This window comes from Erythrolamprus reginae, chromosome 1, assembly GCF_031021105.1.
Source record: "Erythrolamprus reginae isolate rEryReg1 chromosome 1, rEryReg1.hap1, whole genome shotgun sequence".
NCBI lineage: Eukaryota > Metazoa > Chordata > Lepidosauria > Squamata > Dipsadidae > Erythrolamprus > Erythrolamprus reginae.
The window spans coordinates 202,234,162-202,248,921 of NC_091950.1; the positions used below are offsets into that span (position 1 = coordinate 202,234,162).

Below are 14,760 nucleotides of genomic sequence, written 5' to 3' on the forward strand. Positions count from 1 at the left end.
TCCTGCCTTTTGACAGCTCTGCGTGCTCATGCATTAAGAGGAGAAGCCTCTTCTTTTTTTAATTTTTTTTATTTTACTCTACATTCAACATACAACTTTATATACCTTCAATACAACTTAATATGCATATATCATTTTTCAAGTGCAATAAACTAGATCACATTCCAATTTTGCTTTATATTGTTTCATCTGTATCCATCTTTCTTCTCTCCACTTCCCTCTTTCTATCTCAGGCAGCTGTTCCACCTCTACTACCTACTTTCTTACTCCTCCCTCCTTCTACCACCATTTCCTTCTTCCTCCTCCTTTCTCCTAGTCTTCATCTACTCTCTCCTCTCTCTTTCCTTCTTTCCTACTTCCCATCCACCCTCAAAGTCCTTCCCTAAGTGGATAATTCTATTACAATTATGTGACAGACTAGAATGCTTCTCTAACCTTCATAATCATCTGTCTTATTTCTAAGTCTCCTATCTATTATATTTAATTCTTAACTTTTGGTATATGTATTTTTAACTCATGCTACCTCCTTTTACCTAGTTTTGTCTTCTGGGTCTATCCCCAATCAATTCAATTTTTGTTCCAGGTTAGTTGCTACAGCTAGATTTTACAAACTAATTGTTATTTCTTGTGCTTCTTAGTTTCCAGCCTTATTAGTTCCTCTCCATTAATATCTTAGCTCATCTTTTCCCCCCCCCAGCCATTTCTAAACACCCAATAAAAAAATCAAAATGTAACTATCAATTTATCCTATGGTCTCATATTAACAATAGCATTATTTTCTTGTATCTTATTTTGCATCAGTATCATCAATATTATTATAGTTCTTACATTGTGGTTTACTCACATTATAGATTATTCAGATCCTATACAGTGATCCCTTGCCACTTCGCGGTTCACCTTTCATGGCTTCAGTGGATCGCAGGTTGCTGAAAGACGGGTGATGGTGATTTTGTGAGCACGGGTGGTGGTGATTTTGCCTGAGTCAGACCTTCTCCCCTAACCCGAACAGTAACGAATGGAGGGTAGGCTGCTTTAAAGGCTTGCAGCTGAGTTAGCTGGTCCTGGTGGCGGTGGTGGGGGTGAGGGCTGGGGCTAACTCAACGGTGCGTTTGCCTTGTCCCTGCCAAAGCAACGCTTTGCTGCTGGATGCAGAGCGAAGCCTTCAGGAGCCCCTTGTGAGTATTCCCTGAGAGAGAGAGAGACAGAGGCAGAGAGACAAGAGGTAAAGAGGGTGGGGGGAAGTGAGGGACAATGTAGGGGAGAGAGAGAAAATCCTACTTCGTGGATTTTCATTTATCGCGGGTGGTCCTGGAACCTAACCCCCGTGATAAACGAGGGATCACTGTATCAGAAAAACTTTGTATGTGAACACATTAGCTGTACAATTTGTGCTTACTTACAACAATTATATTATACATTCTCTTAATAGAAATATATCTATCTGCTATAAGATATGAGATTGAATAAACAATCATTTTTTAATTCCATAATCATATTTTTCTAATCCAAGCTTATGCCTCCTAAATCCAATCATATATCTTTCAATTAATTCTTCTTCACTATTAATAATAATTATAACAATGTATACATATCATAATATCAGAATCTAAGAAAAAAAGGGAAGAAAAAATATATAAAAATAGTGTTCTTATTGTTGATTCGCTATTCTCTCGCTAGCATCCATGCTCGTCAGAAATCTTTCATTAAGTTATATCAAGTTCATGAGTTATTCACATTATAACCAACATAGACAGCAGTAATAGCTTAAAAGATTATACTTTCTTCCACCAGTTAATTCATTACCTTCAAATCATTGCTGTCTTATTCGCTATCCATAATAATAACAATAATAATATTGAGAAGTAACAGGTAAAGAAATCTATTTCTTTTCTTTATTAAATCATCCATTTTCATGTTTCCATTCTATTTTTCTTAACTCATTTCTCCCCTTCTTTTTATGTTTTACCCCTTTATCTTTTCTGCCAAGCCTTTTCCCTCTTAAATAGTACTTGTCCAATTCTACCTTCAATTTTCCCCCTCTCTCCTCTATATTATCCCCTTCTTTTTTTTAATTGTTTCATTCAGTGCCAATATTTTCTCTCAACTCTCTTTTCATTATTGCAAAACCCAGTAGAAACTTCCTGAATTACAATATAGTTGTCAATTTGTCCATTTGGGGTATCTTTTTTCTTTTTATCACTATAGCTTTCATTCTTTTCCAAGGTCATCTTTTCTTCCTGATCTTCATGTTCTTTATTTTCATCATTACAAATGTTGTTAGCCTCTGGTTTATCCTTAAAAGTCATTATTATCCTTTAATTCTTTTTCCTTTCCAATTCTCAGCCCAAAAAAGTCTCCCTTTAAATCCCATAAAGCATCTTTTGTGTCTTTTATTTCCTCAGGAAGGTATTTTGAAAATAGCACCAATTTTTCATAATTGTTTATCTCCATGTCATCAATATGAAGAATCATTAGTGTTACAAAATCCAGCTGTTAACAGATATCTGCTTCCACGGCCTTTTTGGTATCTCAGGCCCCAATCTCTTATTCTTTTCAACATTAAAGTTTCTTCAAAGTTCAGTCTAATTCAGGCAGATCCAAGTTGTCTTTCAGTAGAATAACATATTACTCCTTACACAGTACTTCTGATATCAAAATAGTTTCCCTGTTGAAGGTCAACAGCTGTAAAAACATCCATGAAAATTTACCACCACTGCAATTATTCCTCCAGTCTGTAGATGGCACCCACACTTTCAAAACTCCTTTTTATTCTGTAGTATTTATCTATATTTTTAATCAGTTCTATCAATAAAATATTTTCATTGAAAAAACTTATTTGCCAGACAATTCAACAATCACTTCAATAAGAAAGTTATGAATCATCAAGGGTTAGGTATCAGTTCAATTTCACCTCCTTTTTTTTCAATTTCTCTATGGTCCTCTGTTGGCTTGATAGTCGCTTTTTAAATTTCCTATTCTTTTGTTCCCCTTTAATTTTTTAAAAACAATCCATTTTGGGCTTTTATCGGCAAAAAAAATACTCACCAGCTTCTGTATACTACTTTCTTCTCACTCTCCAGCACACTCTTATATCTTCCTTCCCAGGTGACTTCAATCTTCAACAATCAATCCCGCCATTTGTGGCTGCCGCAGTTAGGATGGCAATGTTGTTTTCCATCACTGCAGGATGAGAGGACTTTGTTGGCTCCCTGGGTGGTTTTACTTCCCCATCTAGCCGGCAGGCCCCTCTCTTTCCCCCCATCCTACAGGGTGGTTCTGGTCATGTTCTAATTGAGCCGGACCTCCTAGTGGCGGGGATATTGGAGTTCCCTAGCTGAATGCTGGAAACACCCATCTCGCTGTGGCATTTGGCCACACCCTCCTCAAGAAGCTTCTTCCACATCACTGTTATGAGGTCCTGGAGGTTCCGAAGGCCCTGGCTGAACCTCTGCCTCTGGCACTGAGTCCTTGCCAGCCTCTTCATTGTCCGATTCGCGTGCCAGCTGCATCACCAAGTTGGTCTCCTCTCGAAGGGATCTGCTATCAGCTGCATGGACCACAACAACATCAGAGTCTTTCCAACTCAGTATGCACACTGTTTTCAAAATACAGGTCTGTATAGTTCCATAATTTTATAGCCTTTGCTTTTGGCTAATCTTGACAGCTTACTTACAGATTTTGCTGTGTCAGTATTAGTTTAATCAATCTTCTGTTATAGTCTTGTCATAGGCACATACTTGTTAATTCTTTTCTAACTAAAGCCAAATTTCAAATGTTCTCAACTTATTTATTTTATTTTATTTGTATTTATTTATTGTATTTCTATGCTGCCCAATTCTGGGACTCTGGGTGGTTTACAACAGGATATAAAATACATTTAAAAACACTATAAAAGATTAATATAAAAAGAGTTTAAAAATCACATACATATATATCATTCAAGACTGGACCTCATAAAATTGTGAGATCAATGACCCTAAGCCTGCCGGAAAAGCTAGGTCTTCGATGCTTTCTGGAAGGTCAATAAAGTGGGGGCAGTCTGGACCTGAAGGAGACCAACTCTGTGGGATGTTACCAAACCTGGGAACTATGAGATAGAAGGTGGTCTCGGAGATAACCTGGCCCTGAGCCACGTAGAGGTTTAAAGGTAATAACCAACACCTTGAATTGAGCCCAGAGACCAATAGGAAGCCAGTGCAGCTTGCGGAGGATTTGTGTAATGTGAGTGGTGCCTAGGTGTACCCACAACCCACAACCACTCGCGTGGCTGCATTCTGGACCAATTATAGTTTCCCCGTGTAGAGTGTGTTGCAATAATCATGAGGTGATAAGAGCCTGAGCGACTGCAGAGAGACTCCTGATCCAAGTAGGGTCACAATTGGTGCACCAGACGAACCCGTGCAAAGGTCCCCTTAACCACAGCTGTTAGGTGTTGGTCTAATCTTAGCTGTGGGTCTAGGAGGGCATCCAAATTGCGAACCCGTTTTGAGGGTGACAATTTCTCCTCTTCTCCCCAGAGCCAAGGATGGATAGTTGATACATTCTTAGGAGGCAGCACCCTCAGCCACTCGGTCTTAAGTCTGAGCCTGTTGACACCCACCCAGACCTTCACAACTTCCAGGCACATCACATTCACTGTTTCACTGAACTGACATGGGGTGGTGATATATACAGTACTGTAACTGGGTATCATCAGCATATTACTGATATCTCACCCCCAAATGTTGGATGACCTCACCCAGTGGTTTCATGTAGATATTAAATATCTAAATATCTAAAGAGAGGACCGAGCCCTGAGGCACTCCCACAAACAAATGGGCCTACGGGTCAGCCACTGTCCTCCTGCCAACACTGACTGTGTATGACCAGAGAGGTAGGAGGAAAACCACCGCAGCACGGTGCCTCCCAGCCGTACCTCCCTTAGTTGTCCCAGAAGGATACCATGGTCAATGGTATCGAAAGTCAAGTAGCACTAAGATAGAAGAATGACCCCCATCTCCGGCTCGCCAGAAATCATCTATCAGCGTGACCAAAGCAGTGTCCATGCTATAGCCAGGTCTGAAGCCAGATTGACAAGGGTCCAGATAACCTGTTTCATCCAATGACCATAGGAGTTGAAGTGCCACCTCTTTCTCTACAACCTTTACCACAAAGAGAAGGTTGGAGACTGGACAGAAGTTCTTTAATTCTGCTGGATCTAGAGAAGGCTTCTTGAGGAGGGGTCTTACCATTACCTCCTTTAAAGGTTGTGGGAAGAACCCCTCAAGGACGCGTTTATTAAAGCCTGAAACCAGCCTTATGTCACCTCCCTGCTGGCCGAAACCAGCCAGGAGGGGCGTGGGTCCAACAAACAAGTGGAGAAATTCAACCTTGTCTATTGCTTGTTTAAACAATGTTATTTCTTAATATAAGTCAAATTTGATATTTTGGAACTTGGTTTTAATATAAAGTGTTAGGTCATGAACTTTATTCAGAACTGAGATTCAGAACTTCTTTAAAAGTCACTTTATGGCCTTGTAACAGATGTTTGAAGACCAGTATTATCTTTGTTGTACCAAAGTGACTTGTCATGTCTTATGGCTTCAAATAAGCTTCTCTATTTTTTTAGTACAGACTTTGCAGTGAATAAACATTCACTTCCACATAGTAAAGATAATGGTGACAACACCATGTCCACTTTCTGTCTTAGTACTTTTTGGTTATGCTGAATATGTATTTTTCTAAGTATTTAATGATGCTAAAACGCTGCTCTTAGGCTAAACAAATATTACATAACATTATTGAGCTGCGAAATAGATGGAGAAAAAGCTTATACTGCAGTTTAAACTGATAAGCTTCATCCAAGAATAGTCCATTTGAGATATTTTCTGTAAGTAAATTAAATGTTTGCCATGCTTTCTGTATGTGATAGTTCAGTGCCATAGCTAAATACTGAGCTAATCTGGTTGATTTAACTGCAACAGATGTCAATGATTTATAATCTATAAAGTTGTTTTAAAACTACTTTAAGAAATTGAACTAAGTCTTAATGTTTGAACATTTTAAACATGCGCATTTCATAAAGTTTATCCATGTTAAATGTTCTATGCTATGGAATTTAAAGTTTAAAAATTAATCTTGTATATTTCTGATTTTTAGTCACAAATTACCACTTGTGTCAGTTTTTCTTAAAAGTCAAATTCTTAAAAAAAATTTGAAAGGAGTTTGTTAGATTTTAATTTTAGCCTTATGTTTTCTGTAGTTGGAATATGTCTCTGAACACACTGTTCTTCTCTCCCTCGCTTCCTCCCTCCCTCCCTCTCTCTCTCTCTCTCTCACATACACACACTCAAGAAATATTAACAGACCAAAAAAAGAACTTTACATATTGTTTAGTTGTATTTTTTTCGTTATCTATCAAGGAGGCACTGATTGAAAGATTGAACTTGTGTATTAATTGGAAATTTATTATATAACATTTTAAAAATATTGGCATATATGGTTACTTGTGTCCTATTTTGATAGGAAAAATAAATAAAAATGTTCAAGGAAGAACAAATACAGTACTTAAATAATAATAATAATTAATGACACTTTACGTATACAGTGATCCCCCGGTTATTGCGTCCCCGACCATTGCGAACAGGGTAATTTGCGATTTTTGAACCTGGAAGTCAAAACACCATCTGCGCATGCGTGCCCTTTTTTCTATGGGCACGCATGCGTAGATGGGCCGGGCAGATCAGCTGCTGGGTGGCTTCCCTGGGTCTTCCCCCTCTTGCTGGTGGGAGAGCGAAGCCCCCCCCAGCACCCGCTCGCCCGCCCTTCGCCCTTCGCCCGGGAAGTTCGCCAGGAGTCAGCGGAGAAGGGCGCGCCTGCTTTAAAACGATCGGAGCCGGCCGGCTCCGATCGTTTTAAAGCAGGCGCGCCCTTCTCCGCTGACTCCTAAAGCGGGGAAGTTCGTCAGGAGTCAGCGGAGAAGGGCGCGCCTGCTTTAAAACGATCGGAACCGGCCGGCTCCGATCGTTTTAAAGCAGGCGCGCCCTTCTCCGCTGACTCCTAAAGCGGGGAAGTTCGCCAGGAGTCAGCGGAGAACGGCGCGCCTGCTTTAAAATGAGTCCCGAAGACAAACGCGGAAGTTTGACGTTTGTCTTCGGGACTCATTGGAAAGCTCCGATCGTTTTAAAGCAGGCGCGCCGTTTTCCGCTGACTCCTAAAGCGGGGAAGTTCGCCAGGAGTCAGCGGAGAACGGCGCGCCTGCTTTAAAACGATCGGAGCTTTCCAATGAGTCCCGAAGACAAACGTCAAACTTCCACGTTTGTCTTTGGGACTCATTGGAAAGCCGCGCGGGTGTTTTAAAACGTTGCCGCCGATATGGGGGGCTTGCTAGCACCCCCCCCAAACCCGGGTTGGGGGTTCGGGGGGGTGCTAGCGAGCCCCCCATGTCGGCGGCGACGTTTTAAAACAGCCGCGCCGCCCCCAATCTTCGGCTCCTCGCTAGCGCTGCGGAAGTTAAAAACACCATCTGCACATGCGCAGATGGTGTTTTTACTTCCGCAGCGCTACTTCGCGAAATCCCGCTCGTTGCGGGGGGTCCTGGAACGGAACCCTCGCAACGAGCGGGGGATCACTGTATGTGAAACTTTTACTGTATGATTTATATTTCATTGTATGTGTGTTTATGAAACTATGTTTCACAGTAAGATTTAATTAAGAATAGATTTTCATAGGAGTATATTTTATAGAATTGCATTGATTTAAGATTGTGACAAACTAATACTTGGTTTCTCCCCATATCTGTGTTCTCTCCTTAGTAAAGGAGGTCTGTTGCCTAGCTTGGAAGATTTGCTGTTCTATACTATTGCAGAAGGACAAGAAAAAATACCAGTTCATAAGTTCATCACAGTAAGTTTTTTTATTTTGTTTTTAATAAATTGTGTGCTAAGTAAATTACCCATATATTTTATTTATTTATTTGTCAAAACATGTACAAGATAATAGGTATGGTATAAACAAAAACAAAAGCAAAGTAGGTTTAGGTAAATTTGGATAGTAGGACAGGGATGGTAGGCATGATGGTGTGCTTATACACGCCCCTTACAAACCTGTTAGGAATAGGGTGAGGTTGATTGTAGATTGTAGGTTAAAGTTTTTGGGGTTTGGGGAAAACAACTCAGAGTCAGGTAGTGCATTCTATGCATTGACCACTCTGATTATTTATTTATTTATTTATTAGATTTGTATGCCGCCCTTCTCTGAAAACCCGGGGTGGCTCACTTCTGTTGCTGAAGTCGTATTTTCTGCAGTTTAGTTTTGAGCGGTTTACATTGAGTTTGAATCTACTTTGTGTGTGTGTGTTATTGTGATTGAAGCTGAAGTATTCATTGACAGGTAGGAGATTGTGGTGGATGATTTTATGAACTACATTTAGATCAGATCGAAGACGACGTAACTCTAGGTCAGTGTTTCCCAACCTTGGCAACTTGAAGCTATTTGGACTTCAACTCCCAGAATTCCCCAGCCAGCATTTGCTGGCTGGGGAATTCTGGGAATTGAAGTCCAGATATCTTCAAGTTGCCAAGGTTGGGAAACACTGCTCTAGGTTTTCTAAGCCCAAAATTCCAAATCTGGTGGAATAAGGTATTCTCCTGCAAGCAAAGGATTGGAATATTCTTCTCGTGAAATATTTCTGGACTCTGTCAATTGTATTAATGTCCGATGTGTAGTGCGGGTTCCAGACAGATGAGCTGTATTTGAGGATTGGTTTGGCAAATGTTTTGTATGATCTGATTAGCAGTTTAATATTGCCAGAGAAGAAACTACTCAAGATTAGGTTAACAATTCTTAGTGCATTTTTGGCAATTTTGTTACAATGGGCTCTGGCACTTAGGTCATTAGATATGAGTACTTTTATCTAATGAGGTCCTTAACAGAATGAGGATTGTCTACAAGGTTGTGTTCTCCAAGTTTGTAATTTGTGTTCTGATTCTTTTTGCTAATTTGTAAGACAGAACATTTATTGGTTGAGATTTGAAGTTGCCAGTTATCAGACCATTGTGATACTTGATCTACGTCTTTTGGAAGAGTAGAAGTTTTGTCGATGGTATTGAATAGTTTAACATTGTCAGCAAAGAGAATGCAGTTACAGTGATATCTTGTCTTACGAACTTAATTGGTTCCAGGACGAGGTTCATAAGGTGAAAAGTTAGTCAGACAAAACAATGTTTCCCATAGGAATCAATGGAACAGTGATTAATGCCTGCAAGCCCAAAATTCACCCCTTTTGCCAGCTGAAGCACCCGTTTTTGCCCTGCTGGGATTCCCCTGAAGCTCCCCTCCATAGGAAACCCCACCTCTGGACTTCTGCTTCTTTGTGATGCTTCAGGGAAATCCCAGCATTGCAAAAACAGGGGCTTCGCTGGCAATGAAAGGTCCGGAGGTGGGGTTTCCCAATGAGGGGAGCCTTCAGTTGGCAACGGAAGTCCGGAGGCGGGGCATCCCACCGGTGGTGGGCTTGTAATGTGAAAATAGTTCGGAAGAAGAAGCAAAAAAAATCTTAAACTCCGGGTTCGTATCTCGAAAAGTTTGTAAGATGAGGGGTTCGTAAGACAAGGTATCACTGTACTTATAATGTGATCACAAAGGTCGTTTATGTAAAGAATGAATCGTGTTGGTCCTAGAACACTGCCTTAAGGGACCCCACTGTTGACAGGTGCAGGATTTGATAGGGCACTAATATTTTAGTTTTCGAAGTAGTTTGTCAGTAGTTTAGTTTTCAGTAGTTGTACTGAACGAATCAATGGCTTTACAAAAGTCTCTGTAAATTGCATCTAGTGATTTACCTTGCTCAAGTTGTGAAGTCCATATGTTTTTGCAGTGTAGGGTTGCAAGTTAGTGGATACTGTTTTTCTGAAACCAAATTGTTTGTTAGAGAGTAGGTTGTTAGTTTCTAGGTGAAGGGTGATGGATTGATTTATGATTGATTCCATGACTTTGCAAATGATGCAACATAAAGAAATTGGTCTGTAATTTTCAATGTTACTTGGATCTCCTTTTTTGAAGATAGGGATGTCTGTGGCTAGTGACCATAAGTTTGGTAAGAGGCTAATCCTGAAGGATTTTTCAAAAATATATTTTTTTATTTTTGAAAACATACAGGTTTGGTAATGATCAGGTTATGGGAAGGTTACTAAAATGGAGTGTCACAGAAATTTTAAGTTTTAAAGAAGGTTGCATTATCATTTTACTCACATTTAGGGAGTGTGGATATATGTATTTTTAAAAAGCGCTGAAAACAGAAATGACTAGGAGCTATCTATTGCAGTCTATTGGAAAAGAAGATGGAATCAGAACTGCTGTTATATGAATTAGTATTCAGAGGAAGAAATATCTGTAACTCCTTTTTTATTTTACAGGCTTTAAAATCTACAGGTTTACGAACAAATGATCCAAGACTGAAAGAATGCATGGATATGTTAAGATTGACGCTTCAAACTACATCAGATGGTGTCATGCTAGATAAAGAGCTCTTTAAAAAGTAAATACTTTAATTGATTTGCTACAACTTGTTTATAGCTTGGAATAATTAGGCTAGTACAAAATGATGTAAATGAGCACTGCTCAGAAATATTGTTCAATATGCAATTCCCCCGCCTTTGATTTCATGGAAAGAAGAGCACATAGGGGACCAAAAGTATGCATTATGTCAGCAGTTGACATATTATCTTCAGTAAATTATATATTTGGATATAATTCTATTGTTTAGATTTCAGAAGTACTTTTATTTACTGTAGTGAAAGACTCTGTAGTGAAAAAGTGGTATTTTCATTCATGTAATAATAATTTTTTTTGTATTTCATAGATGTGTCCAAAGCAACATTGTGTTACTAACTCAGGCTTTCAGGCGAAAATTTGTCATTCCTGATTTTATGTCATTTGCCTCTCACATTGATGAGTTATATGAAGGTGCTAAAAAGCAGTCAGGAGGGAAGGTAAGTGTCTTATTAAAAATAATTGGTGGTAATATAGAGATAGCCAGCTGCAGTTCATAGTTTATTTATTTTATTTATTTATTTATTTATTGCATTTGTATGCCGCCCCTCTCCACAGACTCGGGGCGGCTAACAACAGCAATAAAACAGCATATAATAATAATAATAATAATAATAATAATAATAATAATAATAATAATAATAATAGTTGTTTGTGTCCTTCAAATTATCCTAAGATCATGCCACTAATTTTGGTGGAAAGATTCAAAATGTTCTCCGTGTGATTTTCATTGATCTGTGGACTGAAGGATGGCTTTAAGTACAAATAGCAATTGCTCATTCAACTTCTGTTCAAATTTATGGCAGTACTAAAGAAAAAGAGAATTCTAAGAGATTCTCAGAGTTCTTATCATTCTAATGTCTTGATTACAATTTGGCATTTGGCAGCCAGTGTATGCAATATCCCATAATCACTATTTGCATCTTTCAGAACTGGCTTCCAAAAGCAAAGTCAATGGGGAAGCCAGCAGGAAGTTGCAAGTCATGTTCAAGTGACGTCATGCTTAAGGACCCACAGTAATTTACTTAATAATTGCATCTAGTATTGATGGTGTAAATCAGTACAGTCATCTGGTATTTCACGTTACAACTTTCAGTAAGTGAGGAATATCTAAATAGGTTAGTGATAGACTTCTGTAAGCTAAAACATTCCCTGTTTTTCAAAACCTGCTAGTTCCCCAGAATAAAGGAAAAACAGGTCAAACTTATTCTGTTGTCATCTGTCCAAAGCTTTCTGTAGTATGCAGTCAGGCTAAGAAGTTACCAAGGCATGAGCTAAGCTAGTACTATTTTCTTTTTAAAAAATAACAGTTGGAATTTCCATTTTTCAAAAATTGTGTGTGTGTGTGTTAGGGAGACTAGGATAGATCTATTTCAGCCTTATTTTGGCCTCATCAGCTAGCCATACCCACTGGGACTTGAACCTGCAACCTTTGCCTTGTAAGGCACAGAATTATCCTCTAGGCTACATTATCCAATCCCTTCAGCTCTGCACCAGGGAAGGGTTACATATTTTGGGGTCGAATCACCCTGGGGTATTGAAGGAACATCACAGCTCCTTATTTGCTTCTCGGCCCAACCAATATATATAATACACAACTGAATATATATACTGCTCAAAAAAGTTAAGGGAACACTTAAGCAACAGAATCAGGCTTCTGTGAAATCAAACTGTCCACTTAGGAAGCAACACTGATTGACAAGCAATTTCATTTTTGTTGTCAGCACATTCAACTTTGTACAGAACAAAGCATTCAATGAGAATCTTTCATTCATTCAGATCTAGAATGTGTTATTTGTGTGTTCCCTTTATTTTTTTGAACGGTGTATATAGTAAGTTCATTTTTTATTATTAAAACATCAGCTGGATTTTTTTCTAAAATAATTTTTAAGTCATTTATGTAGCCTATCATTTTAAAATGTACTTTCAAATCAGTCTCAATTGTGTCAGATAATACATGTAATACATATATGTAATTCTATAGTGTTTTTAAATGCTATAGAGGCAGGTAATCTTAAGATTAATTTCTAAGTCTATTGTTCAAAAGTATTCAATATGTCCATAGTTAAAATATTTGCTTCATTCCATATTAGTCAAGTTTGATTTTGTTCTTTAATTAATTAATTAATTTTTGGTTAGTTTTTAAATTCTTTAATTAAATCCTCCCAATTTCCTTTGGTATGCAGTTTTTAAAGTCTTATCTTACTGTGTTTTTTAAAGAATTCAAAATCAAAGCAGTGTCCCAAGAAAAGGATTCTTCATAATTAATTTCAAAATCTTACTGAAATTTTATATTATATAATCTATTTGTAATTTTCAAATCAAAGATTTATTCACCCTTTTTGCTATTTATTCCAGAAGAAATAAAATAAGTCCTTAAATTTGTATTTAAAACTTATTTCACAAAGGTTTGAAGGAAATTCATTGGTGATATAAAATTTGATGACCCAAAAGTATCTAATAGCTAGCTTTCAAGCAATTTCCAAATGTGATTAGAAAAGAAAGTATGCAAACTTATGTCTGCATGATAACTCTGCAACTGACAATGTGTGCTTAGAGCGGTTTGGAATTAGCATGCGTCATTTTTATTATGCTTTTAGGAAGCTATTTTGGCCTATTCACATAATGTTAAACTATAAATCATGCCTTCTAAAACATATTAGTTGGGATCAAATATTGACAGTGCCAGTAGCTTATAATATAATGGCTTGCTGTGATATGTATAGTAAAACTAGATTTGAAAATTTGCAGATTATTAATTGATATATTTATGAAAGAAAAAGTGCAGCTAACCTTGAGTGAATTATTAAAAATAGTTTCTCTGAACTTTACCATTTTTCATATAAAATGGGCAAGGACAAAATATAGTGAACCTGTTTTTTGTTTTTGTTTGTTTGGTACAGCCTGCTTGAAAAAAAAATTGGGATAGTTTGGGGAAAAGGTTAGATAAATGTGTGCGCCTTTTATTATTTTACTAGTAATTTACTATCTGGGTTTCATGTATTCATTATTTGTAGCTGTATAATCTAATTATTTTACATTGGACTTGTTTTGTATAGGTTGCGGATTATATCCCACAACTGGCTAAATTCAGTCCTGACCTATGGGCGGTATCTGTTTGCACAGTCGATGGGCAGAGGTATTGTAGCTTAAATATCTGAACTGGTAAAATAATTTTAGTTGTAGGAACAGAAGTAGAGACACTCTTTGGAGAGCTAAAATACAAATATAAGATAGTTCTGCATAATCCATGATGTACCGTATTTTTCGGAGTATAAGACGCACTCTGTGGGACCTAACTGGCAGCTGGGATTCGTGCGGCAGAAGGCGGTCTCGGAGATATTCTGGTCCGATGCCATGAAGGGCTTTAAAGGTCATAACCAACACTTTGAATTGTGACCGGAAACTGATCGGCAACCAATGCAGACTGCGGAGTGTTGGTGTGACATGGGCATATTTAGGAAAGCCCATGATTGCTCTCGCAGCTGCATTCTGCACGATCTGAAGTTTCCGAACACTTTTCAAAGGTAGCCCCATGTAGAGAGCGTTACAGTAGTCGAACCTCGAGGTGATGAGGGCATGAGTGACTGTGAGCAGTGACTCCCGGTCCAAATAGGGTCGCAACTGATGCACCAGGCGAACCTGGGCGAACGCCCCCCTCGCCACAGCTGAAAGATGTTTCTCTAATGTGAGCTGTGGATCGAGGAGGACACCCAAGTTGCGAACCCTCTCTGAGGGGGTCAATGTTTCTCCCCCCAGGGTAATGGACGGACAGATGGAATTGTCCTTGGGAGGCAAGACCCACAGCCACTCCGTCTTGTCTGGATTGAGTTTGAGTTTGTTGACACCCATCCAGGCCCCAACAGCCTCCAGGCACCGGCACATCACTTCCACTGCTTCGCTGACTGGACATGGGGTGGAGATGTATAACTGGGTATCATCGGCATATTGATGATACCTCACCCCATGCCCTTGGATGATCTCACCCAGCGGTTTCATGTAGATGTTAAATAGCAGGGGGGAGAGGACCGACCCCTGAGGCACCCCACAAGGGAGAAACCTAGAGGCACCCCACAAGGGAGAAACAACCTAGAATTGTCCCAAGCCTGGCGACATAGGTGCGTCTTAAGACTCTTACAGAAGGCAAGCAGGGTGGGAGCAGTGCAAATCTTTGGGGGGAGCTGAGAAGGCCCACTGAGAAGGTTCTTCCCCTAGGCCCAGCCAAGTGAC

General features: G+C 39.0%; 1 protein-coding gene across 3 annotated transcripts in view; it reads left to right on the plus strand.

The window, feature by feature from the left end:
• The window catches only part of GLS (glutaminase), an 89,581-nt gene that overhangs the window by 11,458 nt on the left and 63,363 nt on the right, over positions 1-14,760 (plus strand). For all 3 annotated transcript variants that reach the window (XM_070731955.1, XM_070731954.1, XM_070731957.1), the window contains exons 2-5: positions 7,794-7,884; positions 10,395-10,516; positions 10,841-10,970; positions 13,590-13,669. In XM_070731955.1, coding sequence (XP_070588056.1) covers positions 7,794-7,884; positions 10,395-10,516; positions 10,841-10,970; positions 13,590-13,669 — 423 coding nt within the window. The remainder of the gene's footprint in view (positions 1-7,793; positions 7,885-10,394; positions 10,517-10,840; positions 10,971-13,589; positions 13,670-14,760) is intronic.